Source organism: Ambystoma mexicanum, chromosome 3p, assembly GCF_040938575.1.
Source record: "Ambystoma mexicanum isolate Mex_15411 chromosome 3p, UKY_AmexF1_1, whole genome shotgun sequence".
NCBI lineage: Eukaryota > Metazoa > Chordata > Amphibia > Caudata > Ambystomatidae > Ambystoma > Ambystoma mexicanum.
The window spans coordinates 1,249,936,285-1,249,962,099 of NC_090925.1; the positions used below are offsets into that span (position 1 = coordinate 1,249,936,285).

General features: G+C 45.2%; 1 protein-coding gene and 1 long non-coding RNA gene across 2 annotated transcripts in view; one reads left to right on the forward strand and one right to left on the reverse strand.

The window, feature by feature from the left end:
• Positions 1–25,815, forward strand: part of PLBD1 (phospholipase B domain containing 1) — a 424,699-nt gene that overhangs the window by 326,821 nt on the left and 72,063 nt on the right. Inside the window, exons 9-10 of the mRNA XM_069652727.1 lie at positions 17,802–17,987; positions 19,208–19,314. Coding sequence (XP_069508828.1) covers positions 17,802–17,987; positions 19,208–19,314 — 293 coding nt within the window. The remainder of the gene's footprint in view (positions 1–17,801; positions 17,988–19,207; positions 19,315–25,815) is intronic.
• The window catches only part of LOC138581412 (uncharacterized), a 578,201-nt gene that overhangs the window by 298,761 nt on the left and 253,625 nt on the right, over positions 1–25,815 (reverse strand). The window lies entirely within an intron of this gene.

Sequence of the window (25,815 nt, forward strand, 5' to 3'; positions counted from 1 at the left end):
AAACTTAGTTACAATGCCTGACACAGGCTAATTACAGAAAAACAGTGGTCACTTACAATAGGTGATACAATGCATATAGAATAACAAGGGTTAAGCGCATAAGAATAACATTTTAACAGGTTGTGCCGTTTCCGCTAGGGTGAGGAACGTTGCATGTCGTTGCTGTGTAGCCATTTGAGAGCGTAGGATCTGAAACTTGTGTAAGGTAAAGGGCATCTAAGGTCGGATGGGAGTGTGTTCCATGATTGTGCAGCTCTAACTGGGAAGCTCGCACCACCCGCTGTGGTAAGTTTGAATCTAGGGACTTCCAGTAGGAAGGTGTTGGCAGATCTCGTCAGTCGGTGAGAGGGTCTCCAATTGATTCTTTCCGCTAGGTAGGGGGGTGCTTGATTGTTGAGGCATTTAGAGGTGAGGGAAATAGTTTTAAGTAGGATTCTGTCCTTTATCTTTAGCCAATGGGCTTCTGTCCGGTGTTTGGAGATATGTTCTCTGCGTGGGATGTTCAGAGCTGCTCTAAGAGCGTTATTTTGTAATCTCTGGAGTTTGTCAGTGACCGACTTGTTAGCACCAGAGTATAAGGCATTGCAATAGTCCAGTCTGGACATGACAAGGGCATTGGCCAAGGTGAGGCAGTTGGCACTGGACAGGAAGGGTCTGGCGGCGCGGATGAGTTTACACGCATAGGTGGTTGAGGAGGCAGGGGAGTTCACTTGCTTTTTGAGGGAGAGCTGAGTCGAGGTAAAAACCCAGCGTTTTGACCTCGCGCATAACCTTAATAGTATTGTTACCAATGTTAAATGAGGCATAGTCCGGGGTGAGTTTGGATAAGTTGTGGTCTGAGCCGAGGAGTAGGATTTCAGTTTTAACGTCGTTCAGGCAGAGGCCATGTGTGGCCATCCATGCTTGAATGAGGATGTAAATTTTATTCACCAGAGCCAAGTCCACTTCGTAGTTGCCCGAAAGGGGTATGAGGATCTAGGTGTCATCTGCGTAATTAGTGTAGGTGACGCCCAGTCTGTCCAACTTGTCGAACAATGGCTTGGTGAAGATATTGTACATAGTGGGTGAGACACAGGAGCCCTGTGGGACTCCACATGTGATTTGGATGGGATCGGCACAGGTGGATGAGGAGAACACTCTCATGGTCCGGTTGGCTAGAAAGGAGTGGACCCATGCTATAGCATCTCCTGTGAAGTTGGCAGCCAGCTTGAGGTGGTTGCATAAGGCTGCATGGTCCACCAGATCAAAAGCTGCTGACAAGGCCAGTAAAAGTAGCAGCGCTGTTTTCCCATTATCCTTAAATTCCTCCATTTTAGTTTTAAGATCTATCAGGGCTGTTTCCGTGCCATGGAGAGGGCGGAAGCCCGATTGGCGCGAGCCTAGTAGATGATTAGCTTCTAGGTACTCTTGAATTTGGAGATAGGCTACTTTGTCGATAATTTTTAGTAGGAAGGGTACCGTGGTGATAGGCCTATAGTTAGTCGGGATGGATGGATCGAGGGTTTGTTTTTTGAGAAGGGGGAGGACCCAGGATTCTTTTAAGTTGGCTGGCACTGTGTTGGATTTGAAGGATGAGTTGATAAGCTTCGAGATGAAAGGGGCTAAGTCTCTGGCAGCGTCCTTTATTATTTGAGCTGGGCAACTGTTGCCCTTACAGTTAGAGGGCTTCAGTGAGGGGATAGCCTTTTCAGTGTCTATGATGGAGATGGGTTTGAAGCTAAAAGGGGGGATAGTAGTATGTTCAGTTACTAGAGGCGCTTGTAGATCAGTAAGAGAGAGGGTGTCTTTTTTATTCATTATTTTAAGTCGGAGGGTGGAGATTTTGTTTGATAGGGCATTCTGTATATTAGTACACCATATCTTGTCCTTTGGGATCATGTCAGTTGGTTGGATAGGAGATTCCATTTCCCGGAGGATGGCAAAAGTTCCTTGGTATTCGATTTGGCATTGGTGATTCTGTCATTGAATACGTTTTTTTTAGTGTTGATAATTTCTGACTTGTAATGTTTTGTAGCTTGGGTTAGCTTGGCTTTGTTGTCGTTGGTGGGCGAATTGCGCCAGATGGTTTGGAGTTTTCGTTTCTGCTTTCTAAGGTCATTAAGCTGGGGGGTGAACCAGGCATTAAGGTGGGCTTCTTGCTTAGCTTTACGTAGTTTTGCGGGTGCAATGGTGTCTAGTGCGTGAGACATAGCTTTGTTGAAGGTATCTACTAGTGTGTCTGGGTCAGTGTTGTCCTTCAGACCGTTAATAGTGGGCAGGAGGAGGGGGATGAGTTTTTCTGTAGTAATATCTTTTTTACTTCTGGTAGGGAGTGGTGGTATCATTTTGATAGTTTTAGGGCTGGGGAGGTCAAGTGTGGCAGTGAAATTTATTAGAAAGTGGTTGGTCCATAGTTGGGGGGTGATGGCAGTGATGACTATGTTGCAGTTGAGTTCTGAAACCCAGTCAAGGGTTCTGCCTTTAACATGTGTGGGGGAGAGAACTTTTTGGGTAAGGCCTTGGTCATTTAGGATAGCTGTTATAGAGAGGGCATGTTTATTGCCTGGCTCATTGAAGCCGATGTTAAAGTCGCCCATCAACAGCGTTTGCGAGTGATTTTGAGTATTGTTCGCTATGAGGGTAGTAAGGTCGTCTTCAAAGGTTCCCAGGGGGTCTGGGGGCCTGTAGATCTGGTGAATGGCTAGCGTGCGGTTATTGGAGAGTTGCATTTTTGCTGAGAGTACTTCGCAGGAAGCACAGGGGTGTGAGGTGGTGAGTCGGATAGGCAGAGTGGTTTTCGCGATGATTGCTAGGCCACCGCCTTTAGCATTAGGCCTGTCTACTCTGTGGATCTGGTAGTTGTCAGGTATGGCTAACATCAGTGAGGGTCCTGCTGCCTCATGGAGCCAGGTTTCTGTTACGGCAAGGAAGTCAATGCTACTGTTGTTTAGTATGTCAGCAATTTCAATTGCATGAGCTACCATGGATCTGGCATTGATAAGGGATCCAGTAAGAGTTAGGGTGTTATTGGGAATAGGATGACTTGCAAGTGTATCTGTATGCTTATTTTGACTCCGGCGTTTCTTTTGGTGGAGGCGAGTAGGAGTTGGGGTTGGAGTTAAAGGTGTCGTGGCTAGAGTTTGCTTATCCATGTGTGTCTGTATAGATGGGAGTCTAGCAGTATTGTTGGTACTGTTTCTTTTAGGTTCATAAATGCAAGGTAGCCTTGCCCTAAGTCTCAGGTTTCTGTCTGTAGGGGGACGGGTACTGAAGGTAGCAAAGGTCATGATTGTAGCTAGGAGGGTCAGGGAGGTCAAGTTTCTGCACATGGTAATTGGTGTGGTCCACTGATGCAATGTACTTCCCTTATTTCACTAAGATGTCTAGCTAGGGTGATGCAATGTGTAGTGCAAGTGGCTAGTTGAAGCCGGGGCTGCGCCTAGTGATAAAGGGCATGATATTCACGAAACACAGTATGGGCTAGAGTGCATGGTCTGTTAATGATGATAGGGCACAACACAATCAAGGTAGTCCATTAGCAACCATAAGGCACAACGCAGGCAAAGTGGTCCGTTAGCGACCATAAGGCACAACACAGTTAAGGTGGTCCGTTAGCGACCATATGTCACAACGCAGGCAGTGTGGTCCGTAGCGACCATAAAGGCACAACACAGTTAAAGTGGTCCGTTAGCGACCATAAGGCACAGCACAGTTAAGGTGGTCCGTTAGCGACCATAAGGCACAACACAGTGAGGTGGGCCATGAACAACTGGGTATTAGTAGCACCAAGAAAACTAGGGTCTAAGTATGTGGGCACAGCTAAGGCAGTTGTCGTGGGTACGGGTGTAGATCAAATCATGCAACATGAATCGATGCATTAACAATGCAATGGGACACAAATTAAATGCACAAATCAGGGGTACCTAGTTTCGAATTTGTCAGGAGGAGCCAAAAGGCACTGGCTAATAATGCAGTGGGACACAATTTAAATGCATAAATCAGGGGTACCTAGATTCGAATTTAGCAGGTTAAGCTTAAGATGCAGTGGGACACAAGATCAAAGTGTGTGAGCAAAGAGAAAAAAAAAGAGAGAAGAAAAAAGCACAACAATATAAATTGTCAGAGGGTGAGAGGGCATAATAAGCATAGTATTGGTGCTCATCTGGGTATGGTGAACATAAGGCAGGCTATGGTGGCGCAGTGATGCGGCAGTTTATGCATGCATGTTTATTATCCGAGACATGTAGTCATGTTATTGCTTCAGAGGTAGTTGCTTTGAGGTATATTGGTAGTTTATTTAGGGTACTGGTGAGGTATTCGGAGATGCCCTACAAACATCAGATGGATGAATCCAATATCGAAGCCCCTTCACTTTTACTGCGAGAGGGGTGTGTTGCTGGAAATGCATTGAAGAAACAGGGCCGTCCTGTAGTCCTTTTTCATTTATGTTCTGTATTGTTTTCTGCCCAGGAGTCCATGTGAGACTCCTGGCAGTGCAGCTCTTCCTGTTTTTGGTTTGGTGTAAAGACCCATGGGATACCCTTATGGCACCCATGCGTGGGGGTACAACCCTGTGCCCCTAGTGCATGTTTTGGGCACTTGTGTGTGGCCCACAGAGCAGGGTATGGGCTGGTGGCAGCTCCATGCTCAATTTGACAGGTGCTCCGAGTATCCTCCATTTTGGGATACCCAGGCCCTGGCATTGGAATCAGTTGATTCCTGATAGGAAACAAGATGGCCCCTGTGGCTTCTTGCTTTCCATTGCCTGTTAACCTTGTTTTCCCAAAGTCCTGGGAAGCCCTGACTCTGTCCCTTCCCCCTGACTGGCTGTTGGGTGGAAGTTCCATATATGGTGTTGTTGTGAAGTCCAGGCCAGACTGGCTGGAGCCTTCCCAGTGGCTGTATGTTGTGGGTACACCCTGTGGGTGGGGCCTTGGGGAATGGAGTGTGTGACCAATATGCACTTCTTGTTGTGGATGTCTGGTTTCTGGTGTTTGACACAATGACTGAGACAGCCCTGCCCGAAACTGGTATGAATGCATTGTGCAGTGTGGAGTGTTGAATGGCTGGGTACTTGTCCCAATACACATAACTTGTTGTGAGTGTCTGGAGAGAAGCAAATGGCCTGAATGCACTATGCACCAGATTGGCTGCCTGCCTTCATGAATGCCCTTCTCACAGATTGGTTGTCCGAGTGTGACCCAGCAGAATGGATGGGAGATCAACTAGTATATCTGGGGGCCTCTCACTGCTAGTGTTTGTGTTCAGAAGCAAAAGAGAAACTGAAGTTGAAACTGAATCTTAACCTTGAAGCCCTGCTGGAAGAGAAGTATTGCTGCTGCTCTACTTCATCGATCTGAAACCTGCTGTGTCTCAAAGGACTGACCCAGAGAGGACCTGGTTAGGCGCCCTCTTCCCCAGCTACGAGGGACCATTCTGCACTGTTAATCTTTGCCAGCGCTTCCTGGTAGACAGACCTACGAAAGGCTTCCGACCGGAGACTGGGACCGCCGCGGAATCACAAGGAGAACCGTCCAGACACTGTTGTCCATCACCGTCAACGACCGCTGTTGCCGACCAGAGCCGTCGTGCTCCCTTTGCCTAAGTAACATTTGATCCAAGGACGCTCTCGCCTGCACCGTCGACTGCTTTGTCCCGCCGGAGAAAGTCGAGGCCGCCGACGTGCCGAGGAGCATCTGCCGGTGGGTTTCCAGAGATGCCGACGACTTGACGCCCTTGCTGGGCCAACGTTGTTCAAACTCTTTGCTGTCCTGAACTATCATCACCGAGGTGCCCTGCATGCCTCTTCCTTGCAGGACGCCAACGCTTCCTCATCGGCGAGCACCGGTAGGAACGAAGCTGCCACCTCACCGTCGGCGTTCAATCCTTTTCCTCTTGGGATCTCGAAGATTCGTGGGTCCTGCTTTAAAGGTAGCCACTCAAGAAAGATCCGTCGATGACCCGATGACTAACTCTGCTATTCCAGATACATTAGGGTTGTAGAACTATTTTAAAAAGAAATAAGACTTCTAGAACACTATATGGACTGGGCTTCTGATTTATATTTAATTTACAGGTGGCCCAGGTGGGGAGATCACCACACAGAATTGTGCCTAATTGGTAGGGGCCAGTATTCTGCCAATTGTTCTAACCAACTGCTTTCCTCCTAGGTCTATTGTTGGTTACCTTTATTAATGGATTTGTGTGAAATTTTAACCAGAGTACAGTTGATGCACTTTAATGGAATCTAATAATAATTGTGGTACCACTTAGAACTGTATATATTTGCCATTGTAGATTTACTGAGCACAAAGTGAGTTATTTTGATTGTGTACATAACCTTGAACTTAATTATATAAAGACTGTGTATTAACTAATACAGTGTGTGGACATTCCTTTGTGGGGGCTTGGGGACTACACTGTACTTAAGAACCAGCCTGCAACACCTGCTGAGAAGCTAGGCCTTGATTGCTCGACCAGCGGTACCCTATAGAGAATCTTGGCTGGGGTCCTCTGTGCCTTTCCTCTGCCATATAGAGAGCAGGAGTACGGACACCCCCCTCCAGTCTTTGCAAGGGGTGGAATACCTCACTTCATAGGGGCCATGGAATCTCGGGTTGTTCCATTTGTGCACGTAGCTCTTGACATATTTTAATTCTCCTGGCAGTAGTGGTTGGGTGGGTGTGGTGTCTGTGGTAGGTTGCTCTGCAGGCTCTGTGTATCCTCTAGGTGAGGTGGTGCAATCTGTCAGGAGACACATTTGATCACATGTTTTAGGCTTGTTAAGTAATGTTTGAATTATTCACCTAGAACCGCTGCAGCTCTATGGGCATCTACTGCCCTCCTTACTGGGAAGATGGGCGTGTGCATGCGCCTGCCAGTAACGATTTCATGGTGTGAAAGGTGATGGTCTTTACTTGGCTGAGTGTGTAAGCTGAACAGAGCCACGGGCAGGCAATGCAGCCAGTTTTTCTTTAAGGTGGTGCAGAGTTTGGATAGTTTGGATAAGACCATTGTCCAGTTCAACAACGCTGTTTGGTTGGGGTGGTAAATTCAGCACATCCAGTGTTTAATGCCAAGTAGTGCTGTAATTTCTTTGAAGAGTTCATTGAAGAAGTGGGATAATATTGTCAGATTTGAGTACGTCGCACACGCCCCAATGAGGGAATACCTTGCATACTAACAATTTAGCAGTGCATTTGGCATCCGGATGTGCACAAGGTCCAGATTCAACCCATCATGAAAAAGGGCACACTACACCTGTTGGGTACCGGGAACCATTGCATCTTTCTTCCATGTCTCTGTAGTTTATGTGTAACTCAGGGAATGGCCAAAGGGGCAAGGCATAGTTTCTCGTATTGGCTGGAGCATCATGCCAGTGCTGACATTTTGGCAGGTGGTGCAGTGTATAATCATGTTTGTGAGATGCTCTTGAAGGTTTGGTATGAACCAATCTTCTTGGATGTCTGCTGCAATGTGCTGTTTGGAACTGTGGGGTGGCTGGTTTAGTTGACCAAATGCTATTGCCAAGAGCTCCATAGGTATTACTGCCTTGCCAGTGCATCCTGGTCTCCAAAGTAAGTCACACGAGGATTATTTACACCCCCTTTTGGGCCATAGTTCTTTTTCCTCATTTGGTGCTTTTCCCTGTGGTTCAATCAGTTTTATGATGGGCAGCACTGTGTATGATGTTGATTGTTGATCATGTGATGGTGTGGTTATGACGTACTCTGAAATTACTGAGACAGGAAGGTAGGCCACCATCTTGGCTGAACCATCTGCTGTGGCGTTTCCTTATGATATTTCATCAGTATTGCCAGTGTGGAAGGCGCAGTTATCAACCGCAACCACAGATGGTTGTGACAGTGCGTAAATTAGTGTTTCTAAAAACGCAGCGTTTTATATTGGGGAACTGTCTGCTCTGTGGGACCCTCTCCTTTTCCATCGTGACAACCCGCCATGCACTGTTATGGTGATGCATGCTGAGTATGAATAAATGGTCACGTGGCATCCTTGTGATGTGTGTAGCGCCTCGAGCTCCGCTGCTTGTGCTGAGTAGTGCATGGGTAATCTCTTCATCACTAAGGTTTCATATTCTCCTCTTTCAAGGCGTACTGCTGCTGCACCCGTATGTCTCTGTCCTGTGTCATGGTCAATTTAGCTGACCCGTCAACAAATAGTCCAGTAGAGGAGGGCGAGGTACTATCCTTTGCATTGGGGATGTCATCCTCTTCACCTTCAATGTGGCACAGTTGTGTTGCTGCAAGTCATCATCTGTGCACACTTAGGAACGTGGCTGGATTTGCTGTTTTCCATCGCACTACATGAATATTTGGGCTTGAGATAATAATCGTGTATGGTGACGCTCTCTGTGTGGTCAGGGTAGACTTTGATTTGATCTTTCCAAGATCGCAAATACTGAATGCTCCACGTACAGTGTTACCAAGCATCACATTACAATTGTGGAGTTTTTTTAAATGGCGAAGGCAGCTGCAGCAAGAGCTTGTTCGCATGCAAACTGCTCTTGCATAACTGAATCTAGTGTAGCGCTGTAGTAGGCCAATGGCTTGTGGCCCATTGCACTTTTCTGTGTTAGCATGCCGGTCATGAGTGTGCCATTTGAATGCGAGAATATATAGAATTCTTGTGTGTAATCTGGGGTGACGAGAACTCGGGCTGTAGAAATTACTTCTTTTAAATCATTACAATGTTGTACCATGTCTGTTGTCCATTCTAGTTTTTTGTTGCCTTTCTGTGCTATCATGAGACCCTGTAGGAATGGTCTTGTGTATGCGGCATAGTCCAGAATCCATGCCCTGCAGTAGTTACACAACCCTAGGAATCTTTGCATAGCCTTCACTGTAACAGGTTTGGGTGTGGCGCACGCAGATTCTACTCTGTCTGGTATTATTCTTTTGCTGATTGCTGAGATCAGCTGTCCTAAGTAGAGCACCTCAGGTTGGCAGTATTGGACTTTGGCCTTGTCAACCTTGTACCCCTTGCGGGCCAAGAGTTGTAGAAGGGTAATGGAGTCTTTACAACAATTTTGCTCACTGTCACTCCAAACTAGTAAGTCGTCTACGTACTGGTTGACCGTGCTGGATACATGGATGTTGCCTAATTCTTTGTGTGATATTCCTTTGAATATGCTTGGGCTCTCGCAATACCCTTGGGGCAAACGAGTGTGCTGGTAACGCTTTCCGCCATGTGTAAAGGCTGTGAGGTACTGTGAGTTGGGGTGAAAAGGTAGAAAGGTTATAGAGAAGAAGGCAGTCTTTAAATCAACCACTATGAAGTGGGTTGCTTCTTTAGGCATACTGCACACAATGGTGGCAGAGTTTGGAACAAGAGGACATTCTTTCTGTACTACGTCATTAAGTGGGCAGAGATCATGGATCATTCTCCAATTACTCCCTGTTGCTTTTTTGACAGGGTACATGGCAGTATTGCATGGTGAAGTAGAGGGCACTTTTATCCCTTGGTGTAGTAGGGCCTATATTGTGTCTTTTATTCCTTCTTCCGCCTCTCTTGATAAAAGGTACTGTTTTACTTGGGGTAATACTGCTCCAATTTGTAGTGTAATTTGTACTGGTGTCACTTCCTTTAGTAGCCCTATGTCATGTGAGTCGGTTGTTCACAATTGTGCTGGCACATACTCGGTCAGCTTGGATGAAGGGACGTGGTGTAACATTGCCCATTAGGGGGCACTGCACTCATCAGTTCTGTACCAAGATCTCGCAGGGGATGCACATTTCTAGTATTATCTCCCTGTCATTGTTTATTGATTTATAAAGTGCACCACACCCGTAGGTATTTGGGCACATTGCACGTAGTTTTGATGGTTACAGTTAAATACATAAACACATTGCGAGTGTAATATAACAATACAATAGCATATTCTGAAAGGAGGAAACAGTTATATTATAAAGTCAAGGCAGGTATGGCATCATATTATGCAAGTTGAAAAACAAGTGCTTTACACGGGTCACGACAGGTATGGCATCAAAGTGATATAATACAAGTTAGGGTTAGATGTCATTCATAACTAACCAATTTTTAGTGTTTTTCCTGAAGCTTAGGCAAAATTGGGCGGCCTTAACAGGGAAGCTTTTACCACCAGCCCTTTTTAGGTTGAATCTGGTAGCTACGATGCAGCAAGAGTTAGCAGTCCTTGTAGGACGTAATGAAGTTTTTAAAATGATTTTTTCTCTTTAATACTGCGGTGCAGAATTGTTTAGATATTTATGGGTGATGGAGACTATTTTCAATTGAATCCTATCCTTGATGGAGAGCCATTTGTGCTTTCTTCTGGTCTCAGAGATATGTTCTCTCCTAGGGATGCTTAGTGCTGTTCTGAGAGCATTATTTTGTAGTGTTTGGAGTTTGTTCCTGATATGTTTGCTAGCACCTGCATAGAGGGCGTTACAATAATCAAGTTTTGAGAGGATTAAGGCTCTCGATAATGTGATACAACTCTTGGTAGATAAGTAAGGTTTGCCAGCATGAATCAGCTTGCAGGTGTACGCTGTTGCAGAGGCCGTCGCATTAACTTGTTTGGCCATGTTCAAGGTTGAATCCAAGTAAAATCCTAACATTTTGGTCTCCTTAGCAACTTTGATGACAATATGGTCGATTTCTGAATGATGAGTATTGATCGTCAAGTTTGAGGTTCGTAGGGGCTCCTTAAATCAGTATCTTGGTCTTCTCATTCAGGCATAGGCTATGGACTGCCATCCATGCCTGAATGACTAGATACCTTTTTTTCACTGGTGCGAGGTCTGTGTCATAGTTGCCAGAGGGAGGTATGAGTATCTGGGTGTCATCTGTATAGTTAGTGTAGATGACACCAAGATGATCCAGGTCGTCAAACAGTGGCTTTGTGAATATATTATCCATGGTCGGTGAGACACAGGGACCCTGCAGTACTCCACATGTAATGGGGGACGGATCGGCAGCGACCGAAGGAGAAAAGACTCTCATTGACCTGTTGCTGAGAAAGGATTGGATCCAGTCTGAGACTTTTTGGGTGAAGTTTGCTGCAGGGGACAGAGGATTGTGTGGTCCACCAAATGGAAAGCAGCTGGTGGGTCTAGAAGAAGTAGTAGGGCACATTGCCTATTATCTTTGACTTGGTCAATTTACATTTTCAAATCTATCAAGGCAGTTTCTGTGCCATGAAGTGGTCTGAAACCAGATTGTCTTAGTCCTAGGAGAGTATTAGTCTCTAGATACTGCTGAATCTTGAGGTATGCAGCTTGTTCTATTTTAAGTAGGAACGGGACCGTAGTGATGGGCCTATAGTTAGTTGGAATAGATGGGTCCAATGACGATTTCTTTAGCAACGGCAGAACCCACGCATCCTTTAAGTTGGTAGGTACATTGCTAGTGCGAAATGAAGCATTTATTAGTTTGGTGATAAATGGAGCCAGGTCTCTGGCAGCTTGTTTGATTATTTGGGCAGGGCAAATATCGCCCTGGCATCTTGAAGGTTTGAGCGATGCAATGATCTTGTCAACCTCTAAGGTAGTAACTTGAGCAAATTTAAATTCCTTGGGCAGATTAGGTGAGTGTTTTTGGGGTATTTGGTAGGTGTCTGATTTGGAGAGGTGAAGCCTTTTTGCTGCAATTTTGGTTTGGAGAGTGGCAATTGTATTGGACAGAGTATTTTGGATGTTGGTACACCATAATTTATCCTTTAAGCAGTAATCATCAGGGGGGAAAGGAGATTCCATTTCCCTTAGGACCACAAAGAGTTCCTTCGTACTGGAGCTGGCTTTGTGAATCTTTTCATTATAGGTTTCACATTTGGTTCATAGTATTTCAGCATTGTATTTAGTAGGCATTTCATTCAAGTTATATTTGTTTTCTTTGGATGGCAAGTTTTTCCACAAGACTGCCAGTTTTCTTTTCTCAGCCCTTAGAACTTTTAACTGGGGGGTAAACCATGAGTTGAGGTGGGCTTTAGGTTTGCTTTTTCGCAGTTTGAGTGGGGCAATTGTCATTGAAAGGTTCTACTTCTGTAAGGAAGGCATGGTATCAAACAGTATGACAGATACAAGTGATCACAGTTCAAGGGTGTTTATTTTAAACTGGGTTTGAAAAACGCCTATCTAATCCTAAATCTAAAGATGGGAGCAAGCTGCGACCAACAAATAATAATAACGCAGTCCTAGTGGTAAATTAAAGAGCCTATGCTAATAAACCTATTGCCAATCCTTACTTCTAAATACAAATAGTGTGGAAAACAAAGTTATGCAAAAGAAAATTATTCAAGAAATGATATGTCGGGATATTCAAGCTGTTGACTTCCCTTCCCCACGTTTTCAGCACAGGACTGTGAAAACAGAAAAATAATATGAGGCCGGGAAGCCCAAATAGAAACACATCAACACAGGTTACAAAGAAACATACAAGTGCTTTATTTCAAGCTACAACAGTTACCAAGTCAATTGACAAACGTATAGCTATTCGGCTCTCAGTATAACATAACGAACTTGTTTGTTCCAGCACTCGCCAATGCTGCTGCTTGCAAACTTGGCATCAACACAGACCGGCCTTGTATTGGTCTCTCCGACTCACCGACTGTGTTGACTGATGCTGCTTTGTTCTTGGAGCCAAGGACGGTACCAGGGCGGCTGGTGATTCTCCCAACCTTGATTACTGACACAGGGAATGGACTGGGGTCGAAAAGGTCAAGGGAATTTCCCTCCTTGCGACCCCTTTTGATTTTGCCGTCTTTTCCCTCTTGCTCAGCTGCCGTTTCGAAACTGTGGTTTCCTCGTGTGTGCTCCGAGTGTGCTCTCATGTTCTGCTTTTTGACCATGTGTGGCAGTATAATGGAAATCAGGTGTTAGTGATTGTTGATAATTGACTGACAACACCTGACCATAGTATTGGGACATGTCAGGTACACGGCTTGGGTGTTGGTCTGTTTTCTCTTAGAGCGGGCCGTCAGTGAGAAAGTGTTTGTGTTGTAAAGGGGACTAGAGTTCCTAAATAACCTACTGGGTCAGATGGGGTAAAGGGAAGGGGATACTGTGTCTCACCATCCGGTGTCCCACTCCCCGAAGACCCCTCACCCAGGTGATCCTCCCGCAATGGTCCTCCCCCAGGAACTGGATCCAAAAGGGATGCCTGTGTCCTGGACACCTGGATGACTGATTCCTGGGGGCTAGTGGGTGAGACACCTTCTGGTTTCTCACACTTCCTTGAGGGGTATGGTGGGATCGATGCACAATACAGTACGCCACTGGCCCCCTTTTTTGTCTGTTCCGAGGGCAACTACTCTTTTTGCAGTTACAAACAACCATTGTAAGTCTAGGGACAGTATTGTATCTGCTACCAATTCTGGGGATACCACAGGTTGGAAACTGAAATCCGTTGGCACTCTCCAGCTGACTTTTGCAATTTGTGGCACTGTTTCTACGAACACTGTTATGCAGCATATGAACACGTCTGGGTTGATGGGTATTCCTCACACTACCTCATGTGCCATGGCGTGTATTATGACCATCGCTCTCATTGCGCACATCCCTGGCATGGCGCAAACAATGCCAGGATCAGTAAATACGATTGTCATGTTGAACTTGCTGTACAGATCTCTGCCAAGCAAGTTGACGGGAAAACTCTCAGAATTTACCGGACACGCAAGTGCTCTCTGTGGGCTGTCCTAGTGAGGGTAGGTATTTGTCCCCGGAAATGAGAAGAGGTTTCCTCCCACCACTGTTGCGCCCTGGAACGGGGCTACTGTGCCACTAGGTGTCCAGTTGAAGGGGTTAGTGTTTCCTGTTTTTTCCTGTTCACTGGAAGTTGTTGTGAGGCACGTATTGTTGCATCATCTGCTGTGGTTGTTGCTGTGTGGGAGGGCCTGGTATTTGCAGGGGCAACTGCACATCTGCCTGGTGTATTTCATAGGGTATGTAAGTCATATTGCGAGTCGGCCCCTGAGGTTCCCCTTGAGGGGGCTGACCATAACTGTACCCCATCCACTGTCTGCTTCTACACTCTTTTGAGAAGTGTCCCCACTTTCCACAGTTCCAGCATTGCCCCACTCCTCATCCTCTGGGTCACATTCCTCCAAACCCCCTCCCCTTGACTTCCTCGCTGCTTCCTTGTTGCAACTGCTAGCTGTGGTACTGTGTATTCTGTCGCCACTGTGCTTGGCCTCCTTCTGACCCGACCGCTGCTATTCTGGCGTTGGCAAAATAAGGGGTGTGTCCTGCCCCTTAAGTCTTTGCAAGAGTCGACACAGACGCCTCCACAGCTACTTTAGCTAATTTGTTTGTACTAGATACGCTTCCTCTGTTTGTCGCCTTGTTTCCCTGTCGCATTCTCTTATTCGTCTGCAATGGTGTTTTATTATTCTCTGTATTTTCATTTGCTCCAATACCCACAATTTTGTCTAGTGCCTTCTGCACTTCTTTGGGTAGGCCCTCTTTAATGATAAAATAGATGCAGGGTATTGATTGGTCCTATGTGTTACCTGTCTCTGCACTCACATCTATTGAACTTTAAGAATAAAATGAGAGGCGTCTTCGTCATTGCTCATAGTACGTTGTATGATAGATTGTAAGTCGGGTGTGTCAGGAAATGCTCTCCGCAGCACATCCCATGCTTTCGCAGCAATCTTATTAAAGGAGACCCTATCATGCGCATCGTTCCCCAGGGTTACTCCCGGGTAACCTGCCTTAACCCACACATCAGCAGCATGATCTCTGAGGGTAGCTACCGATAGGCTTTTGATGTGTACTACTGCTAGTGGCACTCCCACTGTTTGTTTTTCAAATGCATAATCCATTTCCCCGTGCCTGCTGTAAGGGCCGGGAGTGCTTTTATAAGATTGTTTGTATTCATCTGTGTCCATGGCACATAGTGAGGCATGCCGGTCCACTTGTGTATGAGAGGCATTTGCAATCCTTCCTTGTTCCCTTCACTGTTTTTCCCACTTCCCTTTTTCCTTGCCACCGCCATCCGGCCAAACCTACTCCTTAACCTCCCATCCCATAACCTTTCAACCCTAGGAGTTTGTTTAGGTGCCTGTTCTGCTTCCTCATCCTCCAACTCGTCGAATGTACTCTACCCGTCAGCATTGTAATATCCCAAGCTGTGAGCCCGCCCACTTCCTTCTCCTTCCTTTTCAACATGCATGTTTTTTTTGGGTGTATTATCTACCCTAAATAGGAAATCCCCTGCTTTCCATCCATTCGGTGCCTGTTCTACCTGTCTGTCAGCTTTTACTCCAGTTTGCACTGTCCATAGACTGTTTAATTCTGCTCTTGCTGAGGCCAGGGCCACCTCCAAATCTCTGGGGTGCCTGGAGGGGATGGATATTGGAGCAGTGTAGCTGCTTTGGACACATAGCCAGGGTTGGTATATCCTACCGCGGGGTGAGATGTCAATGGGTTATCCCTCCTTGGTCTGTCGCTGCCCCGCCCTCTCTTCTTGGGCACTCGCCCATGCTACCGTCCTGTCCATCTCCTCCCATACACTCTTCAGTGTCCTCAAAAATCCTCTAGATATCTAAAATTTCCTTCCGTCTTTGTAATTGTTTTCCCTTATAGTTGGCTGTTAGAAAAGTGTACATATGTTCTAGCATGCCATTATTGTGGGAGCCCTGCCGTGGCCATTAGCGGTGCATCCCCCCTCTTCTTGTCTCTGTCACCCACTGATTATGGTACTTCTGTTTGTGGTGGTTGTGCCTCCACTGCCCTTACGCTTATACTAACACACTGCACACAGTGTTAAAGAGTTATCCAAAAACATAACAATTTTCACTCCCTGCTAAAAATATTCTTTTCTTCCCCTTTTTGTCCCCCTTCACTCTATCGCTCACACACTACACACTCAAATATACCACAAACTTCACAATGCCCCTCCTGGGCCTTCACCTTACACAACAAAAACACCAATAAAACAAGCTAAAATAACTAACTAAAATAACAACAACTATTGTTCCCGAGCCCTCTAATTATGTGGGGCTCCTATATATTTTCTTTTTTCTTCGTTTTACAGTATGAGTGGCACCACCTTCTCCCCTCACTCGGGGACAGGGGAATGAAGATACCTCATTGTGAACTATATTATTTCGCCGGGCAGATATAATTCGTCGCAGGATGGCTGGCAGACAATGCATCGCTGGACACTCTTTTGCAGCCCTCAGTCCGCCAATATTTTTTAAAAGAGGTGATGTGGATACCCGATGCCCTGATTTCCTGGGCACTGCATCTCTTAGGGCTGGGCAGAGTGTTGTGGCAAAGGGTTTGTAGGCTCTTAGGAATTAGTGACCCATACTCTCTGCAAATGCCACTGGTTGCCGTTTTGGCTAAACAGCCAGGCAGATTACAGGTGTTTTGGAAACACTGAGGAGTCCACGAAGCGGCCACAGTGGATGACCTGCTCAAGGATGGGAAGCTGATGGATTTTGTGGCATTTAGGGAGTGGGCAGGCATACATAGATGCCAATTTGTATTCTACATCAGTGTAATGTGAGAAGTAGAAAATAGATGGCCCTGGCAAGTGACCCAGTATTAGGGCCAATCTATGATGTGCTGGATTGTGGGTATGTGGACTCTAGACTCTACAAGCTGCTCTTGAGCATGCTTTTTGTTGCAGACCTTGGGGTCAGACTAGGTGGGAGATGAACCTGAACAAGACCTTTTTGCACACGAAATGGGTGCAGATATTGCCTTAAACAAAACGAATTTCATGAAAACGCAGGTTTAAACTCACACAGCTCTTCACGCATTGGGCATACATGACCTAGGGCAGATCAGGAAGCATACATTCTGCACATGTTTTGTGTCCGGTGACTAAGCAGTTCTGATGGTGGTATAATTATGCATGAGTGGCCCCCCAAAGCCTTCTTGCTCGAGCTGTTGCAGCGGAAGAGGGGAGCTGCACATCTCACCAAAATGAAAGACCTCATCTGCGTCCTGCCTAAGCATAGAATTGCAATGGCCTGGAAATCAGCAGCTGGCCCTAGCGTGGAGGCATGGTGGTGTGACATGCAGAGATGGGCAATGGCTCAAACTGCTGTGTGGTACAGAGCTCTGCATAGGGGCATGAGGGAACACAGTGTGGATATAGCGGAGTGGAATGCCCTGACCTTGGAAATATTTGCCACTCAGAAGAAATGTCCACCCCGGGAGGACAGTATTGTAATGTTGGACTTGTAATGCCAGGGTTGTTGCAAGAATTGAATGGGTTGCAGGGTTAGAGTGGGGGGGCTTCTGCTGAGGGTGTGAGGAGGATGGAAATCGGGGTGCAGAAGGCTTTGTTTGTAGTTTGTAAGTTAATTGCATTGGTTATGTTGTTTTTGCATGTTATTGCGCGCTGTGCTGGTTACCGTATATGTTTCAACTGTCAAATGTCATCTTGACTATGTTGTGGTGACCTTTGAATATGAGCACAAATAAAAATTGTTATAAAAAAAAAATCGGAGGCAATCCAAGTATGATTAAACTAGCGAAGATGAGTTGGAAACATTGATGTAAAGTGTACAATACCTGTGATCACCATGTAAGTTATTTAACCTGATGTCACTGTAAATCCTACATCCCATGTAATTAGTTTTTCTGCCCTGTGCAGTAAATGGAAAGGCAAGGTGGCCATCAGATTGGGCCTGTCAGCACCCACTACCACAGTCATTCTGTGGTCTGCAGTTTGAGTCCAGTGAGGACTGACAGTGCTATCTTATTCATACAGCCATTGTATCATACTGAAAATAAATGTATACTGTTTGTGAGATTAATGATTTGTACTGTGGAAATTAGCAAACCAGGCACGTGACTTGAGAATCTGTTCTTGTCTTTCCTTGCTCTCAGGCTACTGGCCTTCATATAATGTCCCCTTCCATGACGTCATCTACGAGTTGAGTGGATACCCAGCTGTGGTCGGGATGTATGGTCCTGATCTGTCATATGACTTGGCCCCTCGAGCCAAGATCTTCCGCCGAGACCAGGGCATGGTGAATGACATGGACTCCATGAAGAACATAATGAGATACAACAGTATGTGGCATGCCTGTCCGTCTGCCAGGAATTTGTATGTGCGCCTTGGAAGATTCCCTTCATCCTTCTGTCTCCCTCAAAATCCATCAACAAGATAGTGCCTGTCATGGAGAACAACGCCTTTGATTTTTGGGGAATCCTTGTGCTACATGCCCAGTGTTCTCCCCTACCTGACAGATATCCCATCTCTCCAAGATTTCAGTGCTTTCTCTCCCTAAAATGTCCCTCTAGTTTTTATTCTCCTTTCGCTCTCCTCAGAAGCCTAATCCATTATGGATTTCTACATTTTGCCTCATTTTTGAGGCTACAATGAAGCTGAGCTGTTTTAATGATCCAATTCACTTCAATCCCATTTGCAAGTCATTTTTCTTTGTTTCTAGCATCTTAGTTCACTGATCTTCTGCATGTCCGTTGGCCTTTTATTTCTGAAACATTCTCCTTTTGTGGAAATCTCCCTTGTTCTCACCCTCCCTGCGTAAAGTACATCCTCTTTATTTAGCTCTCACCATCAATTCAAGTCAACCATGCTCACCGCTTTGTATATAGTTCTCATCTTCCTGAGCAAGGCATTGCTCCCCCACAAACTCTTTCCCATCCTTCAATTTGCATGATAGTGGAAGCCTCATCCCCAACTCTATACAATCTGGTTCTTGCACTTGCCTGTGCTGATTACATGTGATTATATCGAATTATGAAACAAGAAATGAATTTTGAACGAACACAAAAGATCTAAAACAAAATGAACGCATTTTATTTGATGTTTTTGGGGGGTCCCCTCCAAATCCACCCTTTTATTTTTTTTATGTTATACCTTTCCCCATCCCAAAGACTACTATTCTCATTTCCAACCCCATATGTACATTTAAAAAAAATCATATTTTTTTTTTTAGAAGTTTTGTTTCGTTTAAATTCGTTGTTTTCTATTCGGTATATCACTGCATACCCCCTGTGCTGCCTATTTGAATCTCTGTTAATTAAGATCAGACTTGCTCTCTGACACTTGTTTCCTTGCTCTTGCTTCTCTTTAATGTTCTTCCCCTAAGAGGCCTTCCTTTATCTCTCCAGTGGGTCTTTCCCATTACCACTGTTTTTAATTAGTCAGACTTGCTTACCAATGAACTTTGTCAACATAATGCCGACTTTCAATCTGTGTAGTGTAGCAAAGCAGGCATTACCTCTGATACACTGAAATGGTTTGTGTTTAAAACATTTTTTTGCAGATTATTATAAGGACCCGTATGCAGAGTATAATCCCTGCAACACAATCTGCTGTCGAGAAGACCTGTATTCAAGGAGGCCAGCTCCGGGAGGATGTTACGATACTAAGGTAAAGAATAAAGCTTTCAGTCCTTGCACAGCTGTTTGCTACTCGGGCTTTGTGCACGGGCCAGTATGTACATGTGAAAGTTGGGTACCATTTGCCAGTGCACAAAGGCAGTTTTGATTGATACACCTATTACTTAAAGTACATGAGCCTTTTTTAGGGATGGTCATGGTTTGAATGACCCTTTTCGGACACCAGTTGCATGACTGGTCTACTTGACATGAGTGGAAGACATTTGATGTGCTCAAGACTGATCATGAGCATGTACCTGGCAGGTGTTGCAATTCATGAGTTTAAATCATATGGCAGGATGACTGTATATAATCAAAGTGCTTTTTCTTGACTGACAGACTGGAAAAATAAGGAACTCAAAGTGGAGTTTTGAGTTCTTAGTTTCCTGAACAATAGTTTGTTTTCATGAGGACCTATTTCACCAGGGAGAGCGTTAAATGGCTGAGATCCCTTCGTAGAGACCCATCATAAGGTGCAGCCTCTTCTTGGGATGAGAGGTAGGCTTTGGGTGGATGAGTGCAGGGATCGGGTAGGGTTGTAGCTTTTTACTGGGTTTCGAAGGTTTGTTGGGGCTGTTCTATGAAGGCATTTATGGGTGAGGCAAAGGCCTTTGATGTTTACTTGGCATTGATGGTAAGTGGATTATCTTCAGGCATGTGATGATACAATCCCAAGGCTTTGATCCGGTTGCGCCCCTTGAATGTGGGAGATTTTCGATTTTGGTATGGCTTGGTGGAAGGAGTTTGAGTAGTTGAGATGGGATCAGTTCTCTGTTGAGGCTAAGCATAGATGAGTCTGACTAGTTGGAGGTAGTTGCTGGAATTGATGACTTCTGATCCAATATGGGAATTTAGTTTTCTTTTGAATTACTTTGGGCTGATTGACTGCCCTGGGACAGATGCAAGAGATTTGTTGGCAAGGAGTTTAGTACTGTTTTGAGGACTAGTAGTTTGGAACCTTTTGTTTCATGAATCCTGTGGCCATATATGATTTGATGCAGAGTTGACATATGGCTACAGACTGGCGAAAAGACTTTGATGATAGTTGCAATAAACCTAGGCAAGGGCAAGGCACTGCAAGTCATGGAGAGTCTCCTCATTTCTGAATGCTGTATAGGTTCTCAATGTTGGGTTGTCCAAATAGCGCCAGATAGGGGCCATGGTTGTCCGTCCTTTGGATAGCTCAAATGTGTTTCATTCACACAATAGTTGGAAGGGGTGAAGGCTTTTTTCGTCAATCGCTGTGTCATGTTAGCTGATGCCTCTGGCCTTTTAGTAGAGCTTTAAGTTTTTTTCCTTGGGCTTGTGTCAGGGCCAGTAGCAATTCTAATTGTCTTTGACTCTTCAGTCAAGGTGACAGATTTTTATTTATTTTTGAAAAATGTTATTGATTTATTAACACAACAAAACCATACAAACCAAACAAGCAGTGCAACCTTAAGCCGCTTCATTATACTTCCACAAATTCTAGTCACAGCTTCCCTTTCCATCCCCCCTTTACGGGTCTGTTTCTTTTAACCTTCTGTTTCTGCGTCCTGTGGTACAGTCTCCCCTTCTATAACGCCTGCCGGGTCTTCAATTGACCCAACAGCTCAGCTATCAATAATTTCCAGGCCATCAGGGACTCTGTCTCCTCCTCCCCCCTGTGTTACTAGCCTCTTGCCATACCATGGTTTCTGTTTCCGCCCATTTTTGTAAATCTCTCCACTACACCTCCACATTTGGCATATGGCAGGTCTTCCAACCCATGGCAATTCTCCTTTTTGAAAGCACATAAGCCAGGTCCTTTAGTTTACTGACATGCTTGAACTTCCGTGATCTTGGAAACCCCCCCAACAGACAGGCCCTCACTGTGTCCACTACAATCTTAACCCCTTTTTTCCCCAGTTTCTCTTTCACTGCACCCCAGAAACGTTCTATGACCGGGCATGACCAGAACATATGAACCATGCCTGCGTTCTCCTCATCACATTTGGGGCATGCTTGCCGTCCTGCATTCTCAAACCTCGATATCCTCCAAGGTGTCATGTATGCCCTATGCGTAATATATAGTTGTATCTGTTTCAGTCTTGTCAAGGTGACAGATTATGTCGTTTTTGGGGAGAGAGATTCATAGTTTTGGGTACTTCCTGTCTTAAGGGATGCAGGGAACAGAATGAAACTAGTAACTTTCTTTAGAGCAGGTTTTGAAGGCCAGGTCTGACATTTGAGTCCTAGGACTAGGGACCATTTGACTTTCAGGCATGATGTCTCGATGAATTAACTTGTTACAGTGGAATGTAGGGAGGGGATCTGAATGAGAGAAACACTGAAGTATGAATAGGCAATTGGCTCGTGTGAACAAACTGTCTAATGGAACATTTTGGAGAGCCACCCAAGGCTGCCTTAAAGGAGTCCCTGGCAGAGATTCAGGGTAGAATGAGCCAATTGAAATTCCTCATTTGGGTAGCTTTGAGAATATGTAGTAGGACGTGGTAGCAGAAGACCATAATAGTATCTATAAGGAATATTGCTGTATAGCCCTCCTCATAGGTGGTAGGCATTCATCAGTAGAATTCCCGCGATCCCACAGTGTATTCATCATCCTGTTGACCAGGCAAGCCCTGGCTGGCATATTTGGATTTTAGTCACCTTATTTTCTAGGTTGTTTTGATAGAGGGTGGCTAGTGCCCGCTTGGGGTGTCTCTTAAGTTTTGGGGCTGTTAAGAAAAAGACCTCTGAGCAACACGCAAAATTAATTTCTTTGGTTTTCCATATTTATGATGTGGAACACGATTTGGAATTTGATACTGTCCATCAGGCACTTTGGTGAAGAGCCACTCGTGTTTATACCCATCTCACCTGGAATTCAGCATCCGACCACGAGCACTGCAGCGACTAAACATCTATGCAAGAACTATCTCTCAAAACAAGATAAGTGCAGCAACAAATGCACTGCTGCCAATGCTGCACCCAAGCAGTCAGCTGACCCACACCACTGTCACACTTACGGCATTAAAGCACTCGTCCTACCCCCTGTGACTGCGTATATGAACCCAAATCTGACATATGCAACCAGAATACGAAATCAAGCATGGAAATACATTTTATGCACTTCATGGAAGAAAAGCACAATTTCTTTCCTTTTCCTTATGTCATGCTATTGTGAGGGACCTATCAGTCTTTCATTTATGTCTTCCTACCACTAACATACTATTACCAGAACCCAGAACGAGCATTGTGGTTACAATGTGTGAGTCATTTGACTCCCGATTCTTGAAATTGAGTGCCAGAGGAGGTGAGATCAGGCTACTGGATGTGGTTGGTGGGAGGCACTCAAGGTCTGTTGAGGCACAGGTACATGAAGATGTATTGGGGTTCTCTATCTCCAAAATTGACTTGCACTGGGATAGCCATAGGTCAGAATAAATGGATTTCCAGTGGGGAATTCCAGGTGACAGGGCATCGCCTGAATCCGTTTGGACTATACTATAGGTTTATGGTAAATCCATCGATTTCAAATGCATAGAAATGAATTTCCATCAATGCAAAAGCATCGAATGCCTTTCCGTAGAAATGCTATCTTTTACATGTAAAAGTGCATTTTCATCGAAAACAGTCCATCAAATTTCAAAATGGACAAGTTCAGATGGATATGCACTTTTAAATGTGAAAAACAGCATTTCGAGGCATTTTTTTTGTAATGTTAAAACGTTACATGGAGCTGTCCAGTGCTAAAATCTTCAAAAGATTTTAGCACTGGCCAGCTTCATGAAACGTTGCATTTTTTGTGGGGAGTGGGGGGTCCCCCTCGTACCCCATCCGAACTCCCAAAACACCCCCCTAACCCAACTCAAACCCTAAACCTAATTCTAACCCTTGCCCTACTTCTTACCCTAACCCTAAATCTACCCCTTACCCCAGCCTTATCCTTGCCCTACCCCATACCCTAACCTTAATTTTAAAATAAAAAAATCCATCGAATTTCCATTGAATTATATTCATTGAAAAGGCATTTCGATGGAAATGCTTTTCGTTGGATATAATTCGATGGTAATGCATTAGATGGAACTAATTTCGATGGAATGACCAGATACCATATTATATGATATGATAGTTTATTTATATAGCGCCTACACACAATGTGTTTCAAAGCGCTTCACAGCAAGGGAGGGAACAATTCTTACCGGCCATGAACAAAAAGGATGTGAAATCAATTAGCGTACTCAGCTTGGCGACATTTCAGATAGTGCAAGTGCTAAGACACAGATGGGAAGGATGAGTAGTGGCTAAACTGCCTGCACTCCTACAAATCAGCAGTCCTAACCATAATGGTCAAACAGGCGAAGGCAAGCGATATACCTCCTTCGTCCTTTCCTGGTAACGTGGGCTGAGGGAAGGCTATACCTTCAGAATGGGTGTGATTGTGATCCAGTAGCCGCTGAAAAGGCAAAGTACAACAGTTCAAAATAAGAGCAATATCCAATCAAGGTTGTATAAAAATATATATACTTTGATTAAACACATCAATGTACAACTAACTATAAAAACAAAATCTTAAAACCCGCCTCTGTAAAGAACAACAGCGATGTGCAGAATGTAATAGATGTCCTCTGTCTATTCAGCAGGGAGGAAAAAGGCAATACAGCGCCACAATGTGAAAAAGAGGACCTAACCAGTTTCAAAGGCCCACAGATGGTGGGGGGTAGTTGGCAATCAATAAAACCTTCTCGCTGTTCTTGGTAGTTCGACAGCATACAACCAGTCTTTGAGCTATACTGTAACATAGGTTTTAACCAGGTTTGGGTGCGGTGTGTTGTGCTGGGTCAAGCAGTGAGCTGGCATCTAGTTGGTTCGAAGCGGGGGCTCGTTGCGGCATATAGGTCGCGTGGTTTGGATGGCTTACCCGGGGTCCTATCAGGGGACGAGACAGTAAAAGCTGTTTCTGGTTGATGAGGGACTCAATGCCTCCAGCGGTTCGACTCAAGTTCTGTCAATCCGATGCAGTGACCTTGGTGATCTCAGGCAGGGATTGAAGAGGCAGCAGTCCGGTTTGATTTGCAGCTGCAAGCTGGTTCGGTTGATACAAAGCAGTGGTTTGAACGTTCAATGAAGTGCCAAAAGCAGCACCGGCTGTAACTTGTGATTTGAGTGCAGTGAACTTTGTTCAAATGCGGTTTGACCGGTTTGATACAGTACAAGAGGCATCCTGTCTGATATGGCCCTCCCTGATGCTGTGAGACCCGCTACAGCGGCCCTAAGACACGGTGAGGCCCTTTCAGGTTCTGCTCTCGTAGCCTATCGATATTTGGTGCACAGTGGCAGGTCCTGATCCTCTACAGGAGTCACTGGACCTGATGTTCCCTGAGATTGGGTAGTTAGCAGAGATTGCCTCTGCCTTGGAATCATCCTTCACCTCAATAGCTGAGGGAAAGTTAACTCTCCCAAAAAAGTCCAAATGAATCCTTATGTCCTGGATGGTCTAAAAGTAAATCAAAGGAGGAGTGCCTCTTTTATACAAAAAAGTCCACAGGGAATTGGGCAAAAACAAGCCTGCTTTAAGGGGTCCAAAGTTCTTGTGACAAGTGGGCTTTGCCTACTTGCATCATACCTAAAGTGCTTTGTTCTACAAGGAAGTGGAGATGATGGGAAGGAAAGAGATATAGACATAATCAAGATGGTTGAATCCACTTGTGCTGAACTCCCTTTGGCTACTCCTACTCTGCCCCATTCCCATCAAAGGCCCTTTGATATGCAACACCCTGGTGTAAGGCTAGTGCTTTTGTGTAGAGTGTGCCCTTTTATTCCTATTTACCAGGACAGCTTCTACTAGGCTTTTTAACTGGAAAGGGGTGTTATCATCCTCACAAAGGATCAAACGAAGGCTGCCACCTTGCAGTGGCCCTGATGGGTGCAGCAGAGACAGCCAGTCTGGGGGGAATATACACAGTCTGTCCATGGTGTGGTGTACCTTTAATAATTATAGGAAATATCAGCCTCCATACCCCAAACTCAGGTATGGCTTATGGTTAAAGGTTACAACTGCCACCAGAATGGTTATTTCGTATAATTAAGTAATTGTAACGTAGAGGAGCATATGTTGTAGCCTTGAAGCTGCATATAAATGCAACCTCTGTGCAGGAGTGACTTGGCTGGGGTGGGGGGAGGGGGGGATTCTGGTTAGCAGGCCACCCTTCCTTTGATAGAATTATCTGCATCATTTTACTAATACAAATCAAAAATAGCCAGGGCTTAGATGGCAATCCTTCACAGACATTGATGTTTGTCTACCCAAAACCTAATACAAATAAAGCAAGGGATGCAGGGCCAAGCAGCTAGGAATTTCCTGGTATGAAGGAATGTGATCATATCACACCTGCCTACAAATCGCTTATTTGATTTGCACAGAAAGACCAAGTCTCATTTTAAGTTGCTGTTCACCGAAAACAAGGCTTCTGGGTAAAGACCCAGAACCTAGAAGAACCACATGGACCCTCCATCAATAATGGAGCTA